Source organism: Staurois parvus, unplaced genomic scaffold (assembly GCF_062004578.1).
Source record: "Staurois parvus isolate SC_StPar_1 unplaced genomic scaffold, SC_StPar_1.0 ptg000059l, whole genome shotgun sequence".
Taxonomy (NCBI): domain Eukaryota; kingdom Metazoa; phylum Chordata; class Amphibia; order Anura; family Ranidae; genus Staurois; species Staurois parvus.
In genome coordinates, this window is record NW_028317855.1 from 12,432,489 (window position 1) to 12,457,595 (window position 25,107).

The window sequence follows — 25,107 nt, forward strand, 5'->3', positions numbered from 1 at the left end:
CAGTGACTAAGTGGAAGGCCCTTAAATGTGTCTTGAGGAGTATCTTCATTCAGCATGGTTCTCGACTTAAACGAGAAATATCGTCCGACATTCGCCAATTGCTGATGTTAATTTCTGAATTAGAATCTACCCATAAAAACACGCTGAATCCCGATATCCTTTTAGCCCTATCCAATGCTCGTAGGGATCTCCTGAGCCTTTTCGCAGCTAACTCTTTGGTGGTCCATGATAAAATGCAACATCTTCATTACAACCAAGCGAATAAATGTGGTAGACATTTATCTTGAGTCCTTCACCCTAGACAACCTAGACATGTAATCTCCCATGGTTTGTCTTTTTCCAACCAAAAGCTGTATACGAACTCTGAAATTGCTTCCGAATTTAGGCAATATTTTTCGGGGCGCTATAATTTACCCCCGCCACGACAGTCTATATCTTCCTTCCATGATCATCCAGACCTACTTTCTTATATCCAGGAAACTGCATTACCCACCATCTTTCAAGCTGACACCCAGGACCTTGAGGCTCCTTTCAAGGTCATGGAGATCTTGGGTGCCATGCTGGGCCTTAAGATCAGGAATAGTCTGGGTCCAGACGGATTTACCCCCGATTTCTATAAGGCCATTGCTTCACTTTTATCTCCACTTTTGGTTAACGCATTTGAAGCCATAGACGTATCTCACCAATTCTCCTCACAACTTCTCCAAGCTCAGATAGCAGTGCTGCCGAAACTGGGGAAAGACCTATCACTCTGTAGTAACTATAGGCGGATATCGCGGCTAAATATAGACTTAAAATGTTTTGCTAAAGTTGTAGCAAATCGCCTTTCACCTTTGTTGCCTGACATAATTCATAAAGACCAGGTTGGGTTTTTCCAGGGGTGGGAAGCCAGGGACAACACCGCAAATCTATTCACCTTATCTCTATGGTCCAGAAAACTCAGGTCCCAGCTTGCCTTCCCTCTTGTGATACAGAGAAGGCCTTTAATAGAGTCAATTGGTCTTTCTTCCGACAAGCTCTGGTGCAAATTGGTGTAGGTCCGCGAAAGTTAAACCGTATTATGTCCCTATATTCCACACCCACAGTAACTGTGTGGGTTAATGGAATACAATCTGAACAGTTCACCATTTCTAATGGCACACGACAGGGATGTCCCCTTTCCCCGCTATTATTTGTGATCGTAATTGAACACTTAGCCCAAGCTATACGCAATAATAATTCTATTCAGGGTATTCCTACCATCTCCACACATTGTAAACTCTCATTATATGCAGATGACCCTCTATTATATGTTACTCAACTACATATTAGTATCCCCTCCATACTGAATGAAATTCAATGGCTTGGCGGCTTTAGCAATTTTAAACTGAATCTTATTAAAACGAAAACTGAGGCCTTGAATCTTGCTCTGCCACCACCCACTCTCTCCATAATTTTCACTTCAAATTGAAATCCAAGGCAATCACATATTTAGGTACAGCGATTCCTACCCATTTACAAGACCTCTATGCTCTCAATTTTAGTTCACTCCTTACCAATATACGTAGGTCATTGGAGACATGGCGAGATCTTCCTGTACCTTGGTTTGGACGTATGAATATTTTGAAGATGGACATTTTGCCTAAGCTGCTATACCTATTCCAAACCATACCAATGCTATTACCTTCTGCTTTCTTTCACACTCTCCGTGCCCTCACAATCCAATTTATCTGGCACCGACATCACTCCAGATTGAAACATAAACTTTTGTTCCATCCTAAATCTGAGAGGGGCGCTGGTCTTCCAGATTTCGAAATTTATCACGCCTCTGCATTACTAGCCCACTTATAAGAATCGTTCCCCGTCTGTTTACCAAGGCTTCTGTCATGATCGAACAAGATATTTCCCTGGTGGACTTCCGAGTGCTGCCTTGGGGCATCTCCAGTTCTTATTGCACTTTCCCAATGCTTTCCCCCTTGACAGAAGCTGTGCTCGGGATTTGGTATCTTCAACGTGGATATTATTCGCTGTCTTCGGATCCTAGTCCACTTACTCCCCTTTTTGACAAGCCCAAGCTTCCTATTAGTACACATGCCCTTGTGTATGGCTCCTATGACAGATCCTCTTGGCCATTTGCATGCTCTTTTGTTAATCCCTCCAGGGACTCCTTTGTGAATACTAATGCCCATCTACAATCTTCTTTCAATTGGTTGACAAAGATCCACCTGTTGACCTACTGTAAATTCCTTCATTTGTCCGGAAATATACATAGGCCTCTGTTGGCTTTTGAACATACAGTATGCGCCTTCTTTCAGAATTATCTGGCCATGCCCTCTCTAAAGTTTATAAATTAATAATCGCCCAAACACATAATTCCTTACCTACATAATCTAGAGTATGGGCAGAGGAGCTGGACGTCGAGATCTCCCCTGGTGACTGGCAGAGGGCATTTATTTTCACACATAAATCTTCTGTATCTAAATATATACAGGAAAAAAATTATAAATTGCTCTGTAGATGGTACAGGGATCCAGTTTCCATTCTTCGCATCATCCCCTCCACTTCGGACGTTTGTTGGTGCTGTTTCAGGGAGAGAGGAACATATTTACATGTATGGTGGGACTGTGATCTCATCAGCCCGCTCTGGTCTAAGATTTTTCAGATATATTCTAAAATATATGATGGCTCCTTTACTCCATCTCCCAAAATCATGTTATAATCCATACTACCTGGATCCATCAAATCACAAAAAACTGTTCTTTTACAGTTTTTCCTTTCTTCAGCACGCCAACTAATTTCCAGATTTTGGAAAACTACAACCAGTCCTTCCCTATCTCTCTAGGTAGATATTTTAAATGATACTATGTTAATGGAAGAAATGCAGGCAGCTGAAATGGATTCACGGATGAAATTTAATTCTTTATGGTCCATTTGGATCCTCTATTCCACCTCTGAGAATTTACGGAATAAGCTTTAATCATTCCCATGATTTTGGTTTCCCCTTAGCTATTGGGTAAAAGGAATTGGATTGGTAGGACTCATGCCAGCTTTCCTCTGTCCCTTTGTACCCCTGTACCCTTTTCTGCCCATGTTATTTGTATTCTTCTTGGAGTCTTTCCCTGCTTAGCCTCGCTCTTTATTTCTTCCCTTTCTTATAATGTTATATCTCTTTTCCTTTTCTCTCTCTGGCCTATTCAAGAGCTATTGGGATGAACTGTCTGTAAATGTTGTATTTTTGACATCCTTTTTGCTTGCCGTGATACTGGATGGACTTGCTCTTCACATTATTGTGTATGTCTATATACAACATCCTGTTCCTTCACTAATGTAATGGCCATATTGACACTGTTATTCTTTGTGTGTCCTGTTATGGATTTCACTTTTTCTTGGTGCTTTTGTATAAGTGAAAGAAAATCTTTAATAAAAATATATTCGGTCTAAATCTATATTGATGCTACTAAATTATGCAAATATTGAGGTTATGTCACTCAGAATTGTGTTTTCTGTTCTCTTTTCTCTTAGATTGTCTATAGCTTTATGTGCATATTTGTAATTACAGAAATCCAAACATGCGCAAGGACTAAATATTCACAAACTTCACTCCATTAGTTGGCACATGCAGTATGGCACGTTTAATTGACACATTGTTAGAAAAGGCCCGCTTGTGTATTACTAAACAATTGTGCCTCTGTAGACTGCATCATTCAGGCAGTCTGCTAGTGTTCATCTCAAATATCCTGTTGGCATCCAGTGTCTGGGAAGATTTTCATGTAGGCAAAAGGCAAGCTTTGCTAAGCAATGGTTTTATAAACTGAACGGAGTTAAGAGCAGAAAACAAGACCTGTAAGAAAGAAAATCACCTAGAAGCAGCATAGAGACACAACTGACTTTTTAAATTTAAATCTATCACGTTGGAAGAGTTCTGATTGATGCAGCTATTCCCTAACGTGTGGATCAGTGTCAGACAAGGCAATATTGATTAAATTGCCTTAGGACTAATATGCTGAATATGAATGTCTTCTATTAGAACATAAATGCATGATGAAAAAAAAGAAGAGCTGAGAGTCGCTCAGTGGGTGGCCCTGCCAGCCCCGCTTTTTTGGCAACAGTCAATCGCTCATCAAAATAGACTGCTGGAAAACATTTAGCCGAACAGCAGCTGAATCCAGATGCAGCTGTCAGTCAGGTATACGACAGCTGGTAGGGCTGGCTGTCAAATACAATAGTCGAGATTCATTCATCTGCACTGTTTAATATGGATGGAGTAGTTTATAAGTCAACTGACAAAATATGACATTTTACCATGGTTATTACAAATAGACAATGACCGCATACATTGACAGATATGGCTAATTAGTCAGAATCATCATCAATTCAAACCAATGCCTAACTGATCTTTAATTTCTTAAAGTGATAATAAAACCAATAGCAAATAGACTGCAGCTTATAAGTTTTTAGATGTGGTGGCTACATTAGTTTTATTTGTTCTATGCTCTTTCCTTTTTTCTTCTGGTGATCTGGCCAGCAGGTATTTTTTTTTTCAACAGAACAAACTGTTCTGTATATGTAGCAGTAAGGGTTGAGAAAAAACAATTCACTACCGACAGGGGATGCTTACAATGGTCTGCTTTTATTTATGTAAAACCTATATCCCAAAAGGAATGTTGCCGTAACTCAGCTTTTAGCTGGAGTTTGGCTTTAATTTGTTTAGTGTCTCTAAATCTGCTAGTACATCTAACACTGCCTTCCTAAGTGGGACAATGTTGTTGTCCAAAAGGTGTTTCTGTTGCTCCTTCATCCAGCGTGCAGGCACAGGTGTAGTGATAGGCAGGTCATACAGGATTAATTTTCTTTTGTTCAACCGGAAGCTGGGCTATTGTATTCTGACAGACTTCTCAGCCATCAGAATACACTCATCAGCGCCAGCAACATTGATTTAATGAAAATTCTTCCTGCTGAAAAGGGCAAAATTTCGAACCAACTATGGCTGGCTTTACTGGCCAGATGCAGAAGTGAAATCAAAGGTCCATTGTTTGCTTTTCAGCCATTCATGGGTTCTTATAGATGTAGGACATTTTCCTAGAGAGAGAACCATAACTTGAGACAAAGAACATTCTAATACTAGGTATTATTCTTTGCTACAAATGCCTAAATAATCTTCTAATTTCATAGTGCTCTGCACAGATTTGAGACAACACATGCCAGAAGTAGCAAAGTACCCTAAAACATTATGGACTCTTTCCATTTTTTACAGTAGGAATCATGGTACTTAAAAGCATAGCCTTTTTCCTTTTGTTAACAGAGCTGCTGTGACAAAATAAATAAATAATTTTAATCTGTTGAAAAGGACATTCTCCCAGATGAACCGTGGCTGGGCTTGAACTTTATAAAACTCCAGACTTTGTGAATTGTACATCCTTCAGAATTGGATCTTCCTGGTTTTCTGCCATAGAGGCCTACCAAAGGTTATTTTCCTGTTCAATTTAGTATCAATTTTCCTCTTGCAGTCAGGGAGGGTGGCTATGGCATCATGAAACTTGACCTTTATAAAACAAACATGGTAACAAGACAATAAAGAACTATGGATATGGTGTTGAAGCCTTTACCATGCTTGTCTATTAACTTCTTCTATTCCTCCTCAGACAACGTTCTGTTATTCTCTTATCCATGTTCATGGTGCTTCACAAAATGACACACTGAGTGAGCACTTTTCTCTATTAAAGCACACTAAATGACATTACAAGATTAAAGCACTTGTGATATTAAAGTGAATATTATGCATGACAGATCACTAAAATCCAACAATCATGTCCATGACATTTTCATTTCTTTTAATATAGTTCGAAGAGAGCTAAAGTCTGATAACAATCCTTCACAATATTTTATTTGTTAAAAGATAGATGATCTGGGAAGTCCAAACAAACCCAGCAGAACACCAACATTTCAGCAGCAACCTTGGTCATAGTTATGGACTCCAGCTCTCTTCAAATTTTGCGTTTGGAGGTGTACAGGAACCTAAGCTGCTGAGGCCAGTCTCATTGATGTGTTTATTGGCAGAGGTGGAGATACTCTTATAATTTAGAGCAATGTATAAATCATAATGCAAAAAGCAAAGTGCCTTGTCTGTAAATTGCCGAATAAGAACAGTAAATGTAAGTTACTGGTTATTTTATGGCAAACTGATTCTTTGGAAAAAGAGTGGACAAGTGACAATACCTTTGCTCAAGACTATAAACAAAATTTAAAGCACAGAAGAATGTAGCAACTAAAAGGTGGCCATACATGTCTCAGTTTTTCCATTCAGAAAGGTGACTGAATAAAAAAAACTGAATTGATTTCCCCATCCACATCCTAAGGTGGATGGGGAAATGCTTTTGCTGCATCATTGTATTCTAACAGTGACACTCCCTGCTGTCAGACTACACCGATCAGCAATGAAGACCCATTAGCTGCAATATATCAACCATCTTGTTCATGAAAAGTCAATTGAAAAATGATAGGATAAGTTCCTTTCATAACATGTTACCCATATTCAGGGTGCAACATGTTATTAATGGACCAGCCCCCACTCTGACAGCTAGCTGGAGATCTTTTTCCCCCACTAGCTGTCAAAATTAAAAAAAAAAAAAAAAAAAAAAAAACAGGCCACGATGTGCACCCACCCAGCCACGTCACTTATTTACAGTCCTCTATGAATGAGAAAACTACAAGTCCCGACAACCTTAGCAGCTGTTGGCTTGTAGTTGTCAATGATACATACTTTATTTGATCCAACATGCATATACAGTACATGACAATTCATTTTGAGTGATCTCCATCATGATGAATAGGAATGCATATCAACAATTCCATGGTCTGATCACTAACTATTAACAAAGAGAAACAAGAACTTGACACTTTAGCGCTCAAATCATGGGGACGCCTGCCTTAAAGTGATACTAAAGGTTAATTTTGTTTTTTGTAAAGTAACAAACATGTCTATACTTACCTGCTCTGTGTAGTGGTTTTGCAGAGAGCAGGCTGAATCCTCCTCTTCTCAGGTCCCACGCAGGCTCTCCTGGCTCCTCCATTGTCGGGTGCCCCCACAGCAAGCAGCTTGCTATGGGGGCACCCGCTGCTCTGTGTCCATTCACACAGGGAACCGCGATTTGGTCCTGCCCTCTCTCTCTCCTCAGGTTGTGATTGCTGTCTCAGCCAATGAGGAGGTAGAGACAACTGAGGCTGCCGTGCACATTCCTGGATCTCGATGGGGCTCAGGCAAGTATTGAGGGGGCCAGGGGCACTGCTGAACACAATAATTTTTACCTTCATGCATAGAATGCATGAAGGTAAAATACCCTGAGTCTTTACAACCGCTTTAATTAGCACATCTGCCTGGCAGTACTTGGGTCATCGGTTCGAATCCCAACCACGACACCACCTGCCTGAAGTTTGCATGTTCTCCCTGTTCGGGTTTCCTCCGGGTACTCCGGTTTCTTCCCACATTCCAAAGACATGCTGGTAGGTTAATTGGATCCTGTCTAAATTGGCCCTAGTATGTGCATGTATGAATGTAAGTTAGGGACCTTAGATTGTACACCCCTTGAGGGTTAGGGACCTGAATGTACAATATATATATGTAAATTGATGGCGATATATAAGTACCTATAATAAATAAATAAATAAATAAATAATGATCACCTATAATACAACCACTCCGCAATCCAGACTGATTGCAGCCCTCCTCCTTGCACAAGAGATGCAGCCCTCCTCAGATCAAGGAAATCCAACACTGCACAAAAACCAGAAAGAGGGAGAATACCTAGTGCATTATCTTTAGCACTCTATTATAGGGTAACAGTAAACAGAATATACTCACAAGCCAAGTAGACTGATGGCATATAAAAACACAGAATCCAGAAGTCTTCATTGATCTCATGAACACGAGGATGAAAATTCCAGCTTACGCATTTCGGAAAGCTGCCCCCTTCAGGGCAGTGGCAAGTACACCCTCATAGCTATTATCCCTAGCTATGCCAAAGCTGTTCTTCCACATGCCATAATACAAGCAAAACTATTGTTTTAATAATGTGTAACAAAGTGAGCGCTATTAATGAGGAGATAAAATAAGCAGCTAATAGCACTAGAGGTAATCACAACCAACTCTGGTATAAGTAAATAAATAAATAAAGTGCAGCGCTAAAAAAATACCAAGTATAAAGTTCGATCTAAAATGTTTGATCAATAAATTCATAAATAATGTAATCGGTCCGTGAATGTGGTAGACACAGCTTTGAGTGATCTGGGAAAATGGCATAAATGCGCACTCACCAACCGCGCATAGGAAATGCGCATGTGTATATCAAATCCTACAGAAGTCGTTATCCCCCAGGGAGAGGTGTCATCAGCCGATCTGCTGGACTTACAGGGCCTCCTTAAGATGAAGATGAGTCAGCCAGACAAAAGGTTCTTTCCAGGTAAAGGCTTCCCTCCTCTGGATGTAGTATGTAGCTGTGTCTGCTGACCCCTCAATGAGGGTCAAAAAGTGGGAGAGTACCCATAGTGTAGTATATCAAATATTTTATTGGTAAAAGAAATTCAGTAAAGCAGGTCAGTAAAGGTGCTGGCAAATGCCAGGAAACACAGTAAATAAAAACGTGTCACTGACGTAAAATGTAGCTGGCCGCCAGACCTCCTCGTGGTTTGAGCGGCAATGAGGCGTCACAGGCTGTCAGTTCCTCCTGAGGCCTTTCGCGCTAAGGCACATCATCTGACCTGGTCAGTATCCCCTCTGGCCAGCTACATTTTAGGTCAGTGACACGTTTTTATTTACTGTGTTTCCTGGCATTTGCCAGCACCTTTACTGACCTGCTTTACTGAATTTCTTTTACCAATAAAATATTTGATATACTACACTATGGGTACTCTCCCACTTTTTGCCCCTCATTGAGGGGTCAGCAGACACAGCTACATACTACATCCAGAGGAAGGAAGCCTTTACCTGGAAAGAACCTTTTGTCCGGCTGACTCATCTTCATCTTAAGGAGGCCCTGTAAGTCCAGCAGATCGGTTGATGACACCTCTCCCTGGGGGATAACGACATCTGTAGGATTTGATATACACATGAGCATTTCCTATGCGTGGTCGGTGAATAAGTATTTCTGTCATTTTCCCGATCACTCAAAGCTGTGTCTACCACATTCACGGACCGATTGCATTATTTATGAATTTATTGATCGAACTTTTTAGATCAAACTTTATACTTGGTGTTTTTTTAGCGCTTCACTTTATTTATTTATTTATTGTTTTAATAAGACTGACATTTATAGGAAAAGTGTATCAAATATCTTAATTACTTTAAAGGTTTTTATTGCACATAGAACTTAGTTAATCATCATGTTTTCCACAATTTAAATGTCTGCACAGGGGTTTATGTTCTAATGACTGTCCTTGTCTTGAACATTTATCATTTTCTTTTACAACTCGTGCAATTATGTATGAATATTACATTGCAATGCTGGAAAACAAATTCCTTAATTGTCCCAGAATGTAACTGCAGCAGCTCAATTGCATTCTTAGGGTTGATGTTTGGGGGAGAACTATCAGAATGTCCAAGAAGTGCCAGCCAGTTTTAACCTTTAAACAATCATTAGCAGTGTTTCTCAAAGAATGTTTAAGCTGGTGTGAGGTGATCAGCAGTTTATCTTTTGGTGGAAGATTGTCTGGTACCTACGTATGCGTTCCTCTGATACAAGGAAAGCATAGCCCCAGATACAAAATGTCCACATCACTAGCTTCAACATGCTACTTCCTAGTGCCAAGTCCAAAGTGGTGCAAAATAGTAAGATTAACATGCAAGCAAAAGGCAGGAGTAAAAAAATGAAAACCAGGTGGAATAGACTAGAGAAAAGCAACAGCTGAAGAAGCAATGAAAAGCACAAGGGGGAAAAAAGGGAGAGAAATCAGGAACAAGCAAAAAAAAAAAACCAGCAGTGTCTATATTTCCAAAAAAGGTTAAATAACAGTTTTGTAAATAAACAACCACAAGGTAGAAATTGGAAGTTACTAATAAGGGGCTTAGAAGGGTAATATAAAGAATGATTAAAACAACTGCTAACCAACAGCAGGGATCAGGGGCAGACTGACAACTCATGGGGCCCCTGGGAAAAAAGATCATGAGGGCCATCTATGTTCCTGCCCACACTCAAGCCACACCCACACAAAGCCCCACCTCCATATTGCCAAGACAAGGAGGCATCCATCTCCTCACAGACAGTCTTTGTCCCTCATATCTCCTCATAGACAACCTCTATCACCTCAGGCGCAGCCTCCGTCTATTATTTCACCTCAGAGGGAGCCTCCATCTCCTGACACTCGGCCTCCTCTCCCCTGACAGAACTTTTCCCTGCCATGTCTGAGTTGCCACTCTCCCACAGGGATGTGACATTTTTTTAAAAACTACTTGGGGTTCAAATCTACTTGTCCCTTATGACAATCTACTTGTCCTAATGAAAAAAAAAAAAATTTATGCCAGGATGGAAAATATGAAGGACTGATGTTTAAGGTAGATGACGTATATGTATTTTATTGATCACTCAACAATTGTAGCAATGTTTACAATCGGGTCCTTTAGTTCCACCTTTAAGGGCATTTCATATGCTTGTCATCCGTGCCCATGGGTGGGTCTGGAACCACCCATCCTCAGGATATTTAAGAGAGGATTCAGGTATTATACGTATTGGCTCTGAGGAAGAGGCAAGTCCATGAAACGTGTCAGCCACCTGGAGGTCTAGGAATCCCATTATGGATATCATCCAGTGAGACTGGACTGGACCTTTATATGATGTGCCCTTGACACTGTTATCCTTTGTGAGTATATTACCACTTCTTTTATACAATAAATGATTTTATAAAGGTAATGCATTAGGCCTGTGCACCCTCTGTTTGTTTCTTTGCATGCTGTACATTTGGATTTCCCTGGTCCGTTGAGGGCAGCAAGGCTTTCATTTTCAAGGCATCCTATATCTGGTTCTAGTTTTTGTGGAGACAATCTTTCAGCACAGGAGCATATGCACATGCCATTTTAGAAGGGCCAATAAAAGGGCCTTTAAATAAGCCAGCCATCTCAATGTAAAGAAGGGGGGGGGGCACAGATCAGCCATAGTTTGTGTATTGGAAGCTACTAAAGAGAAAGATATAGGAGAGGTTGAAACATTGCATAGCTGACCAACCATTCCTACAAAAACAAAACAAAGTTCTCCTACCTAGGTGCACCTTCATTGTTACATGCAACTATTTAATCTTGTGCTTTCTGTAGGAATCACTGAAGGCTCACTCTTCAGACCTTTATTTTCCATCTACACCATCTTACTTGGTTAAATAACCCTCACTGCATCTAATACTGCCTCTATGCTGATGATGCCTAAACCAATCTATTCCTCACCTTATCCCTTCTGTGGATATAGGCTGCCTCAAATCCTTCTCTCTCCATCCCAGACAGACTCAATGTTGAGATCAGGGCTTCCAGGGCCCCTTTACGCTGAAGATATTTTTTAATGACACTGACTGTATGTGGGGTCGTTGTCCTATGGCAGAATAAATTTGGGGCCAGTCACACGTCTCCCTGATGGTATGGCATGATAGATAAGTATCTGCCTGTACTTCTCAGCATTGATGACACCACTGATCCTGACCAAATCTCCAACTCCATTTGCAGTAGTGCAGCCAGAAACTTGCAAGGAACTTCCACCATGCTTCACTGTTGCTTGCAGACACTCATCTCCAGCTCTTTTGGCAAACAGCCTCTTGCCAAATATTTCAAATTTTGACTCATCAGTCTAGAGAACCTGCTGCAATTTTTTCTGCACCCCAGCTCCTAGGTTTTCGTGCATAGTTGAGTTGCTTAGCCCTGTGTCCACGTTGGAGGTATGGGTATTTGACCACATTTCTTCCATGAAGAACACTTCTGGCCAGACTTCTCCAGACAGTAGATGGGTGTACCTGGGTCCCACTGGTTTCTGCCAGTTCTGTGCTGATGGCACTGCTGGACATCTTCCAATGTCAAAGGGAAGTAAGCATGATGTGTCTCATCTGCTGCATTAAAGTGTTTCTAAACCCAGGACCCTACATTCACTATATCTGGTCTTCCACAGTACACAGAACATGGAAGTGCAATTATTTTAGTAAATATAACTGCTAAATACCTTTTCTTATCAGCAGCTAGAGCAGTCTTGTGACTTCAGCTGAGTACTGGGTAAAACTTGTAGGAGTTTTCTTTCTGCTCTAGGAGGATGCAAAACCCCTGACCTCTGTCTGGACAGTGCTGATCACATGCACTCTCCCAGGAAAATAAAAACCTCTCTAGCAATAAACACTAAACTGAGCATGTGCAGAAGGGCTACAGGTTTAGTCTGTCTTATCAAGTGGACATTTGAACAAGAGGAGGGGCAGGGAAGTCAGGGTCAAACAGCCTTTTTACACAATGCAGAGGATTAACCCCTTAGGTTCTTCAGTGAGTATAAAAAGCATTCTTTACTGCATATACAGACTGATTTTACTGTTGTGGGTTTAGAACACTTCAAGTTTTTCTGACCAACCACTGTGTTTACGGTTCTCAACTTTGCCAGTTTCTGTATGCTTCAAAAAGAGCTTGATGAAGTTTACTGATGCTGGTTTGAAGCCAAAAAGGGTAGTCATGCTAAATATTGATTTGATTTTTCTTTTGTTCGCCCACTTTGCATTTTGTAAATTGTTAACAATAAAAACAAATTAAAATATATATCTTTGAAAGCACACTTACTTTACAGCATTTCTTCACATCTGCCTATAAAGTTTGCACAGTACTGTGCGTATGGATGTCAAACCACTTAAAAATACATTCTTTCCAAAATTAAGCTCATAATACATTATGCCCCTGCCACCAACGTTTCCAATGGAGAAAAATAACATATCAGTTCCACCCCTCATGCAAGGGTGCTAGGTGCAATTCTGGACTTTGATCTGTCTTTTCAGCCCCACACCCAACCACTAGCCAAATCTTGTCTCCTTTATCTCTTTAACGTTTCCAAAATATGCCCTGTCTTAAGAAGTTACTCCACCAAGCTACTAATGTATACTCTCTTTATCTCTTTAATGGACTTGCAACTCCCTTTTGATGGCTTACCTTTACACAGGCTATTCCCCCCTTTCAGTCGCATGACAAATACACATCTATCTGCACATCACCCTAACTGTCATCCTTGCTCCTTCCAAACCTCAGACTGCCTGTCTACCTTCTGCTCTATCAAATTTTAGGCAATCCCATAAAATACATCCCTTCAGGGAAGCCTGTCCCACCTCAGCCTAACTGAACTTTTACTTTTGCTATCTACAAACAGGTATTACCTTTTTTGTGTCACCCCGCAAATTTACATTGTAAGTGCTCATGGGGCCCTTTATAAAATTGTAAACCACTGCACAAACTGTGCACATATAAATCTTAAACCACTAAAAACCACAAAATTCAGGTGAGTTAGGAAACAATTGTATTTTGCTAGCTGTTTGGGCATAAGACCCTTCACTACTTTTTTGATCTCATTATTAGGGGCTTTGTTTTTAATTGTGTAGGATTTAAAGTCAACAGTTATAACTGCTGTCCCATTCATGGCAAATGTTTTTGTTCCCAGCAAGGCTTCAGGATAGGCTTTCGCTTCATTTGCCAATTTTACATTGCTGTATCATCTGCAGTCCCTCAATTCTTATGAAGAGTTTGGTAGAAACTGGCCTGCAGGGCAATTTTGCATCAGCAAGCACAGGTACAGCCTCAACGAACAAACTGGACAATTTCTATTTGACAGTAAAAGCGGGTCTTGCTAAAACTACCTGAAAAAGCCTCTTTTTCTATTTGAAATAAATCAGATAAGAGTGCAGTCATATAGGCACTGATAATGTAGCTGTAAAATACTGCCCTTGAAAATAGTTCAGCTCCATAACACCACATACAATTTTAGGCCACCCCCCAAGCATGTTATTTACAAGAATGATGTGTTTTCAATTACCTTCTGGCATTGGAACATGCTCTTTGTGCTCTGACAATGTTCAGGTTCCAATGCCTTTTGCCTACAGTAACCTATCTATTATCCATAAAAATGACCATCATTTATTAATCTGCATAGTAGGAGGCATTTTTAGGTTGGATTTTAAGTTGTAATTTACAGCTTAATATGTTTGTACCATTTTGTTCTTGTCTGGACAAAGATTATATTCTCAGAGGGCTTTGGCATAGGTGGTGACCACAATTGTGACAAGACATAGTCCAATAGACAGCCCACAGAGCTTTGATTAAGGAAATGATAGGATGGATTTTATGATGGTATTATTCTGCTGTTTGTAAATACAACTTTATATAAATCTATAACTTGGCTCCCAGAACATCTGAGACAAGGATTTGACAACCACGTATGAGAGTTTTTTGTATATTTTCTTTATATATAAATTTTATCTATAACAAAAGGTTAAAAATGGGATAATAACTTACCAATAACGTAACAAGTCATCCAAGTTCCTTTTCCAAAGACGCCTTGTAGGAAGCGAAAAAATAAAAAAAAATAAAAGTTTGGTGCAAATGCTGCACCAATTCCAGATAATCCCACTCCAAATGAAGATATCAGGTATGTAACTTTTCTTCCATATCTAATAAAGGAAACAATACGGAAATGTTAACAGCTGACTTGCAGCCAGGAAATCATGACAGTAGCCATTATTTGGAGTGTATTTTAACCACTTGACTTCCTGAGGATTTACCCCCATTCCTGAACAGGCCATTTTTTGTTTTACGGCGCTGCGTTACTTTAAATGACAATTCATGCAACGCTGCACCCAAATGGCATTTATGAACTTTTTCCCCCATGTATTGAGCTTTCTTTTGGTGGTATTTGATCACCTGTGCGTTTTTTATTTTTTGTGCTATATAAAAAAAAAAAGACTGACAATTTTGAAAAAAAGCAATATTTTTGACTTTTTGCCATTAACCAATAGCCGCCCAGCCAATAGGCGGCCGGCAAAATGTTGTAGATTTCCGGGTGGACGCCTCCCGGGCATAAAAAAAGAAAAAAAAGTAATAAAAAATTAAAAATAATAAAAAAATATAAATTTTTTTTGTCTTTCATACTGTCACCAGTCAGTGTCCCTGATCACCGCCATGCCAGTTATATGATGACGCTGTACTGCACTGGTGACAGTATGTAAAAAAAAAATAATGAAAATAATTTTTTTCATTTTGCGAAAAATTATGACAAAAAAATACAACTTCAAAAAACTTGCCATGCCTCTTATGAAATACGTCGGACTGTCTACTTTGCAAAAAGGGGTCATTTGGGGGATATCTGTACTGTTCTAACATTCTTGGACCTCAAGAATTTAGATTGGCTGTCAGTACTTCAGGATTGATCAATATTCATATCTATACCATACAGTCAGGTCCATAAATATTGGGACATCGACACAATTCTAACATTTTTGGCTCTATACATCACCACAATGGATTTGAAATGAAACAAACAAGATGTGCTTTAACTGCAGACTGTCAGCTTTAATATGAGGGTATTTACATCCAAATCAGGTGAACGGAGTAGGAATTACAACAGTTTGCATATGTGCCTCCCACTTGTTAAAGGAACCAAAAGTAATGGGACAATTGGCTTCTCAGCTGTTCCACACAGGTGTGTGTTATTCCCTCATTATCCCAATTACAATGAACAGATAAAAGGTCCAGAGTTCATTTCAAGTGTGCTATTTGCATTTGGAATCTGTTGCTGTCAACTCTCAAGATGAGATCCAAAGAGCTGTCACTATCAGTGAATCAAGCCATCATTAGGCTGAAAAAACAAAACAAACCCATCAGAGAGATAGCAAAAACATTAGGCGTGGCCAAAACAACTGTTTGGAACATTGTTAAAAAGAAGGAATGCACCGGTGAGCTCAGCAACACCAAAAGACCCAGAAGACCACGGAAAACAACTGTGGTGGATGAGCGAAGAATTCTTTCCCTGGTGAAGAAAACACCCTTCACAACAGTTGGCCAGATCAAGAACACTCTCCAGGAGGTAGGTGTATGTGTGTCAAAGTCAACAATCAAGAGAAGACTTCACCAGAGTGAATACAGAGGGTTCACCACAAGATGTAAACCATTGGTGAGCCTCAAAAACAGGAAGGCCAGACTAGAGTTTGCCAAACGACATCTAAAAAAGCCTTCACAGTTCTGGAACAACATCCTATGGACAGATGAGACCAAGATCAACTTGTACCAGAGTGATGGGAAGAGAAGAGTATGGAGAAGGAAAGGAGCTGCTCATGATCCTAAGCATACCACCTCATCAGTGAAGCATGGTGGTGGTAGTGTCATGGCGTGGGCATGTATGGCTGCCAATGGAACTGGTTCTCTTGTATTTATTGATGATGTGACTGCTGACAAAAGCAGCAGGATGAATTCTGAAGTGTTTCGGGAATATTATCTGCTCATATTCAGCCAAAGACTTCACAACTCATTGGAAGCCGCTTCACAGTGCAGATGAACAATGACCCAAAGCATACTGCAAAGGCAACCAAAGAGTTTTTTTAAGGGAAAGAAGTGGAATGTTATGCAATGGCCAAGTCAATCACCTGACCTGAATCCGATTGAGCATGCATTTCACTTGCTGAAGACAAAACTGAAGGGAAAATGCCCCAAGAACAAGCAGGAACTGAAGACAGTTGCAGTAGAGGCCTGGCAGAGCATCACCAGGGATGAAACCCAACGTTTGGTGATGTCTATGCGTTCCAGACTTCAGGCTGTAATTGACTGCAAAGGATTTGCAACCAAGTATTAAAAAGTGAAAGTTTGATTTATGATTATTATTCTGTCCCATTACTTTTGGTCCCTTAACAAGTGGGAGGCACATATGCAAACTTTTGTAATTCCTACACCGTTCACCTGATTTGGATGTAAATGCCCTCAAATTAAAGCTGACAGTCTGCAGTTAAAGCACATCTTGTTCCTTTCATTTCAAATCCATTGTGGTGGAGTATAGAGCCAAAAATGTTAGAATTGTGTCGATGTCCCAATATTTATGGACCTGACTGTAGTTTGTGAACTATAACTTTCCTAAAAAACTAAAAAATACATCTTAATTTGGGTTATTTTCACCAAAGACATGTAGTAAAATACATTTTGGCCTAAATTTATGAAGAACAATTATTTATTTGCAAACTTTTATAACAGAAACAAAGAAAAATGTGTTTTTTTTTTCAAAATTTTCGTTCTTTTTTTGTTAATTTAGCAAAAAATAAAAACTCCGGCGGTGATTAAATACCACCAAAAGAAATCTCTAGTTGTGTGAAGAAAATGATAAAATTTTAGTTTGGGTATAATGTTGTATGACTACGCAATTGTCATTCAAAGTGTGAGAGTGCTGAAACCTGAAAAATGGCCTGGGAGGGAAGGGGGTAAAAATGCCCGGTATGGAAATGGTTAAACATGTCCAGTAAAAAAATTTAAAAAATCAAATTTGGTCATAAATTTAGGCCAAAATGTATTCTACTACATGTCTTTGTTAAAAACAAATCCCAAAACATGTAAATTAAATGGTTTACGTGAAAGTTTTAGCGTTTACAAATGTCGGTATAGCTACTGGTAAACCGTGGTGTATAATTTAGTTAATATGTAAAGTTTAATTCTTGAGAATGCAGTGGTAAATATAAATAATCAGCTTCACTAAAAGAACAGACAGAAGGCAAGCACTATATTGCCAAAAGTATGCCTGCCTTTACATACACATGAATTTTAATGGAATTCTAGTCTTAGTACGTAGGGTTCAATATTGAGTTGGCCCACCTTTTGCAGCTATGACAGCTTCAACCCTTCTGGGAAGGCTGTCCAGAAGGTTTAGGAGTGTGTCTATGGGAAGGTTTGACCATTCTTCCAGAAACGCATTTGTGAAGTCAGGCACTGATGTCTGACGAGAAGGCCTGGCTCGCAGTATCCACTCTAATTCATCCCAAAGGTGTTCTATCGGGTTGACGTCAGGACTCTGTGCAGGCCAGTCAAGTTCCTCCACCCCAAACTTGCTCATCCATGTCTTTATGGACCTTGCTTTGTGCACTGGTGCGCAGTCATGTTTGAACAGGAAGGGGTCATCCAGAACCTGTTCCCACAAAATTGGGAGCATGAAATTGTCCAAAATGTCTTGGCATGCTGATGCCTTAAGAGTTCTCTTCACAGGAACTAAGGGGCCAAACTCAACCCCTGAAAAACAACCCCACACCATATTGCCCCCTCCACCAAACTTTACACTTGGCACAAAAGCAGTCAGGCAAGTACTGTTCTCCTGGCAACCGCCAAACCCAGACACGTCCATCGGATTGCTAGAGAAGCCTGATTCGTCTCTCCAGAGAACACATATCCACAACTCTAGAATACAGTAGAGGCGTGCTTTACACCACTGCATCTGACGCTTTGCCTTGTGCTTGGTGATGTAAGGCTTGGATGAAGCTGCTCGGCCATGGAAACACATTCCATGAAGCTCACTATTTACTGTTGTTGTGCTAATCTGAAGGCCACAGGAAGTTTGGAGGTCCTTAGCTATAATTGGTGACTTCTGCGCACTATGCGCTTCGGCATGAGCTCACCCCGCTCTGTCATTTTACATGGCCTACCACTTCGTGGCTGAGTTGCAATTGTTCCCAGTTGCCTGTACTTTGTTATAATACCACTAACAGTTGACCTTGGAAAATTTAGAAGCAAGAAAATTTCACAGATGGACTTATTTTACAGGTGGCAGCCCATCACAATACCACGCTTGAATTCACTGAGCTCCTGAGAGCGACTCATTCTTTCACAGATGTTTGTAGAAGCAGTCTGCATGCCTAGGTGCTTGATTTTATACAACAGCGGCCATGGAGATGAGTGGAACACCTGAATCCAATGATTTGGAGGGGTGTCACAATACGTTTGGCAATATAGTGTATAATCCCTCCCACATAAAGGCTGAAAGTCAGGTATGCATTAGAAGTTAGATGTTACATTGTCCATATTTGCGTTCCACCTGGACTGATCCTTTTGCCCTGCCTCTGTATTAGTGGGTTTCAAAACCCTCATGTATTTGAGGGGCTCCAGAGTAGTGTTTTCGAGTGCCGAAAACGACATTTCTGGTTAACTCCGGGTTTTATATTTCCCAGATCAAGGCCTGGAGTCTGGAGGCTTTGAGGGAGTTTGGGTGGGTCTCTACCCTGTGACCAATCCTTACCTAACTGGCACTATGCCTGATGTTTCTGCCTGCTGCCTGTACTGACCCTGGCCTGTTTATGGACCATGTTCATGCTGCAAGTCCATCCCAACCATCAGGGGCCCTGGTGAAGAAGTAGGTTGGTTCTTAGATTCCGCACCCTTGGGAACCCCACGTTAATGATCTACAAGGGCTTACTACCACAGACACTTGACAGTTTGCTCAGACCATGAGCTCCTTGGAGACACTGCAGCCTCTTCTGGAACAACTTCAGTGTTTGGCGCAGAGAGTTGATGTCCAGTAGGTCTATTAAGAACAGAATATGCAGTGTCTGCAGGAACTTTCCTCCTGTTTGGATCAGCTACAGGTTGTGTCCACTTCCTCATCCACTGTTCCAGCTCCTGTTCCGGTTCCTGCTGCTCCGGCTCCTGCTGTTCCTCCACTGGAAGAGCATCCTTCAAAACTTCAGCTGGCTCCATCGCCTCACTTTTATGGTGATTCTTGATAGAGCTTCATCAATCAGTGCTCAATTCACTAGCAGCCCAACATTTTCCCAATGACCGTTCCAAGGTGGCATACATGATATCACTCCTTTCTGGTGAAGCTCTGGCTTAGGACTTGCCACTGAGGGAGCATCAAGATCCTGCGATTTCAAGTCTCTGTGCCTTCCAGCAAGCTTTCCGTAAAACCTTCAATGTGCCTGGCAGCACTTCATCTACTGCAGGATCTCTTCTTTGGCTTCATCAAGGAAGCATGACTGTTGGTCAATATGCCAATATGTCAATATGCTATTCAATTTCGCACCTTAGCTTTGGAAATGGCATTAAATAATGAGGCCCTTACTGCAACTTTTGGCAGGGTCTAGCGGACCGTATTAAGGACGAACTAGCTGAAGAATCATACCCACCAAACTGGATGACTTGATTGCCCTTAGCATCCAAATCGATGTCTGCTTCCAGAAGCAAGATCTAGAAAGGACTGGTCCACGTTGCGCCCCCCCCCCCCCCCCCAGTGGGTTGGTTTGCTCCTGTTTTCCAGAACCAGAAATCTCCTGAACAACCCACCTCTGCAACTATACCAGCGTCTCAAGAGCCTAAGCAGTTAGGCTGAACCCGCCTCACACCACAAGAGCGGTCACGTCGCCTAAGACTTGGCCTATGCCTTTACTTCAGGGCCGATTGGCATATAATAAAGCCCCGTTCTGTCTGTCCAGGAAATTCTCAGGTTTAGGTCACTCTAAGGGAGGTGATCTAAACCAGAATCTGAATTCGGTCACCTTCCCTCGATTTATCATACCCAACTCCATTCATTGGGCCCTGAAGTCATATCATGTTTCTGCATCAGTGGACTCTGGAGGCAGCCAGGAACTTCACTGAGTAGTCTTTGGCTGCTGAATTGGGCATTCCTCTCATTCTCTTGGCGATGCCCCTATCAGTATCTGCAGTTGATGGCTCTACCTCAGCCCTAGGACGCCTACAGTTCTGAACTAACTCCATAACTATGTATGTTGGTGTTCTTTGTTAGGAAACCTCCTTGCTGATCCTTCAAGTTCCATCATTCCATGGTTGCAAAAACACTCACCCTATCTAGACAGGAACTCTGGCCAAGTGTTATCATAGGGGTCGCAATGCCATCAGACTTGTCTCCCCAAGGTGGTCATCACCTCTCCTATGCTCCCTCCACATTATCAGACCTTCCAAGCTGTTTTTAAAAAAAAAAAAAAAAGCTGCTGACTGCCTCCTCACTGTCCCCACGATTGTGCTATTGACCTCCAACCTAAGAATACTCCACCGTGAGGTAAAGTCTACCCCCTCTCCATCCCCAAGGCTCAAGCCATGCCTGACTATGTCCGGGAATATCTGCAGAAAGGAATTTCCCATAAGTCCAATTCTCTTGCTGGGGCTGGCTTCTTCATGGAAAAAAAAAAAAAAGACGGTACTCTCCGGACCTGCATTGATTATAGAGGTCTTAATGCCATCACCATTAAGAATCTGCACCCGCTACTTTTGATTTTGGAACTTTTTGACAGGCTTTGAGATACTTGAATTTTCACAAAGCTAGGACCTCCATGGAGCATACAATCTGATTAGGATCCATGAGGGTGATAAATGGAAAACAGCTTTCAATACTAGAGACTGGCATTATGAATATCTTGTAATTCCCTTTGGCTTGTGTAATGGCCCAGCCGTCTTCCAAAATTTTGTTAATGACATTTTTTCTGATCTCCAATACGTTTGTGTCATTGTCTATCTGGACAACATACTCCTCTTTTCTCTAGATTTGAACACTCATCGGCAGCACGTATGTACTGTTTTTCTTTGTCTTCGGGATCACAGCCTATATGCAAAGCTGGAGAAGTGCCTCTTTGAGCAAACCCAAATTAATTTCCTAGGCTACAAAGTCATGGATAAAGGGCTGCTTATGGATCATGCCAAACTTCAAGCTATCTCCAACTGGCCTCAGCCCTCTGGTCTGAAAGTCTTGCAACTTTTCGTGGGATTCACCAATTTCTATTGTCAGTTCATTCCTGACTATTTTTCGCTGGTGGCTCCAATAACATTTTTGACCAGGAAGGGTGCCAACGCCAGAACCTGGCCTCCTGAGGCAGTGGAGGCTTTCCACAAACTCAAATCCACCTTTCTCTCTACATCTATTCTCTTACATCCGGGCATTTTCCAGCCTCTTTTCTTGGAGGTAGATGCTTCATCTTTGTAAGTGGGGAGAGTCTTCCAAATGCATGATGGTAAGCCCTGTCCTTGTGCCTTCTCTAAGAAGTTTTCAGATACTGAAAGAAATTACACCACCGGGGATCGGGAACTGCTGGCTATAAAGCTGTCGTTGCAAGAATGGCAACATCTGCTGGAGGGATATCCTCATGGTATCCTGATTTATACCAATCCCAAGAACCTCCAGTATCTGCAATCCGCCAGATGTTTGAAACTCAGACAAGTGCGATGGGCTTTCTTTGCCAGATTTAACTTTGATATTACCTTCTGGCCCAGTTCCACAAATGCCCACGCAGATGCCTTGTCTAGATCATTTGACATTGCTGACTGAGTGTCGTGTTGAACCGGAACCTATTTCTGCCAATCTTATCCTAGCCACCACTCATCTTCAGTTTTCACATATCCCACACCGAAAGACCTTTGTGGTCCCTGCCCTTCACTCTAAGCTACTGAAACGGGCACATGACTCCAAACTTTCTTGACATCATGGGGTACAACGCACCTGTGCCTTCCTGCAGTGTTCTTACCAGTGCCCTTCACTTCGGAAGGACGTTGAAGAATATGTTCAGGCTTGCTCCATTCATGTACAGTCGAAGTCCTCCATGTCTGCTCCAGCAGATCTTTTACCTCTACCTTTTCCTGATGACCCTTGCTGTTGCATTTCCACGGACTTTATCTCTGAACTACCCCTCTCAGCGGGCTCCACCATTATCTGGGTGGTTGTAAACAAGTTTTCTAAAATGTTACTTAACTTCACTTCCAGGACCACCTTCTGTCACTTTGGCTTCTGTCTTCACTAAGAAAATCTTTCATCTTCATGGTATGCCCTCGCACATTGTCTCTGATAGAAGTGTTCACTTTACAGCTAACTTCTGGATGGCTCTGGTCACATCGTTCAGAACCCAGATTGACTTCTCAGCCTTTCATCTGCAGTCAAATGGTCAAACTGAAAGGGTCAACAAGGATGTTGAATGGTATCTTCCTGCCTTCATTTTGGCCCATCAGGATGATTGGATAGACCTTCTACCCTGGGCAGAGTTTGCCCTTAATAACCATGGTAATGCCAGCACTGGTGATTCTCCATTTTTCACTTTGTATGGTCATCATCCTTCTGTACCACTTCCCATTCCCATCTCTTCTACGGTGCCTGCGGCTGCAGAGACACAACGATCATTTAATTCTATCTGGGCAGAGGTTTCCAAGAATTTACATCCGCAGCTTCCAAGTACAAAGTAGCTGCAGACATCGTCGTGTGAGTCCCAAATTTCTCCCTGGTGACACGGTTTGGCTCTCTACCAAGAATATCATTTTCCGAGTACCGTCTATGAAATTTGCTCCTTGTTTCATTGGTCCCTTTACCATCCTCTACCAGGTTAATCCTGTTGCTTTCAAACTCTGTCTCCCTTCACATCTAAATATCTCTAATGCTTTTCATTAACACATCAACAGGTTTTTCCATCTTTTTCATCATTCTCCAACAGTGAGTACCATGGATCAGTATGAAATCAAGCAAATCTTGGATTCCAAATTCTCCAGGGGGACTTGGTGTTGGACTCCTTCTACTGATGTTTCTGTTCCCCGTTTGGTGAAACTTTTTCATCAGAAGTTTCCTCTTAAGCCTGGGGAGACCAATCCCAGCATCATCCACAGCCTGTACTTGTTTTCCGCCTGTCCTAACCTCAGCTAGTTTGCTTGCCTATATAAGACAAGCTCAGTCTAGCCCACATTGTCTGAGCAACTTCATAGTTCTGAGCTCCCATTCATTGCTGCTTCTGTATCCTGTGTCTGACTACCCACGTACAGATCCCAACTTCATCCACCGTCTCCATCTGTGCTCGTTCTCTGCCTGCCCTGACCTCGTCTGCATGCTGCTCATGCAAGTGGTCTCCGCATCCGCAGCTGGGCGTACCTGGGGGCCACAACATGGTTCCAGCTTGCTGCAAGTCCATCCCCAATAACAGGGACTGGTAAAGAGGCAGGCTGGGGATTAGACTTCGTGCTCGGGGGGGCTCGAATTGGCGATCTACAAGGGCTCACTACCACAGACGCTTGACAGTTCCACCATAAGTGTTCCAAAATATCCACAATATGTCTTGCTCTGTGCAGTGCTCGTAATAGCCACTCCCAAATTGCGATTTCTCTCACTCACCAGAAATCAATGCCTCACATTGGAGATCAGATGATCAGCACAAAATGATTTACTACTGTGGTTCGCTCCCCACACTCCATCAATCTTCCTGCACCAAGCAGCAATACCTCTTTAAAACCTTCTCCTCCTGGGAAGCATCCATAAGAAAATAGCTCACAATAGTGCAGTACCTTAACAAATTTATTTAAAGGCCAAAAAAATAAATAATAAGGTAATAGAAAACATAGCCTTCAAACTTATTCAACAAGCAGCCAGTGTGCCCACTTCAGGGTCAGCTTGTTTAGGTCACCTCCAGCTTTGCGTGCTGCAATAAACTGACACATTTTGTCCTTCGGCTTCCTCTTAGGACCAAAACACACACATCTACCAACATATTTATATAACCCCGAGCAAAAAAAAAAACTGTGGTAAAGTGGTATCTTAGAATACCAGAATCAAAACACTCGGCCATATGTATTGTGCATAAATGAGACGCATATCTAAAATTAAAGTTAGTTAAAATAGTTAAAAACTAATATTTATATTAATAATACAGTGCTGAGCAGTCAATATACAACCTATTAATCCACTGACCTCATTACACTCCCAGCACTGTCCAAATATACCTATATTTAATTAAACCATGTAAAAATTACATCTTACCAAAACCTTAATATCTCAATGTAATCAAAACCAAATTATTTAAATAACCACCCACCAAAATTGCCTCCAATTGGCATTTCAAATATATGCCTATCAAAAGCAAGACTGACATCAAAATACCCATCAATAAATGTTTAACTATTCAATTACTTACATATAAATTTAAAAAAAAAGATTATTGATGGGTATTTGGTTTTCGCCGGTTTTCACAAAGCGATTTCACAAAGCGATTTCTGTGTGACTTTGTTCAGGTGCGAATTGTCAAAGTGTATGACAATGGAAATCATGCCTGAACTGGGCTTAGAATCATACCGGACCTTTAAACACATCCTGCAGCTGACAAGCACATATGTGAACCGTATCCATTGAAAAGACTGCAGGTTCACATGTCATG

The 25,107-nt window shown here is 41.3% G+C and overlaps 1 protein-coding gene across 1 annotated transcript in view; it reads right to left on the bottom strand.

Moving 5' to 3' along the window:
- Positions 1-25,107, bottom strand: part of SLC22A3 (solute carrier family 22 member 3) — a 294,105-nt gene that overhangs the window by 108,152 nt on the left and 160,846 nt on the right. Inside the window, exon 3 of the mRNA XM_089668612.1 lies at positions 14,474-14,628. Within this exon, the coding sequence (XP_089524738.1) occupies positions 14,474-14,628 (155 nt within the window). The remainder of the gene's footprint in view (positions 1-14,473; positions 14,629-25,107) is intronic.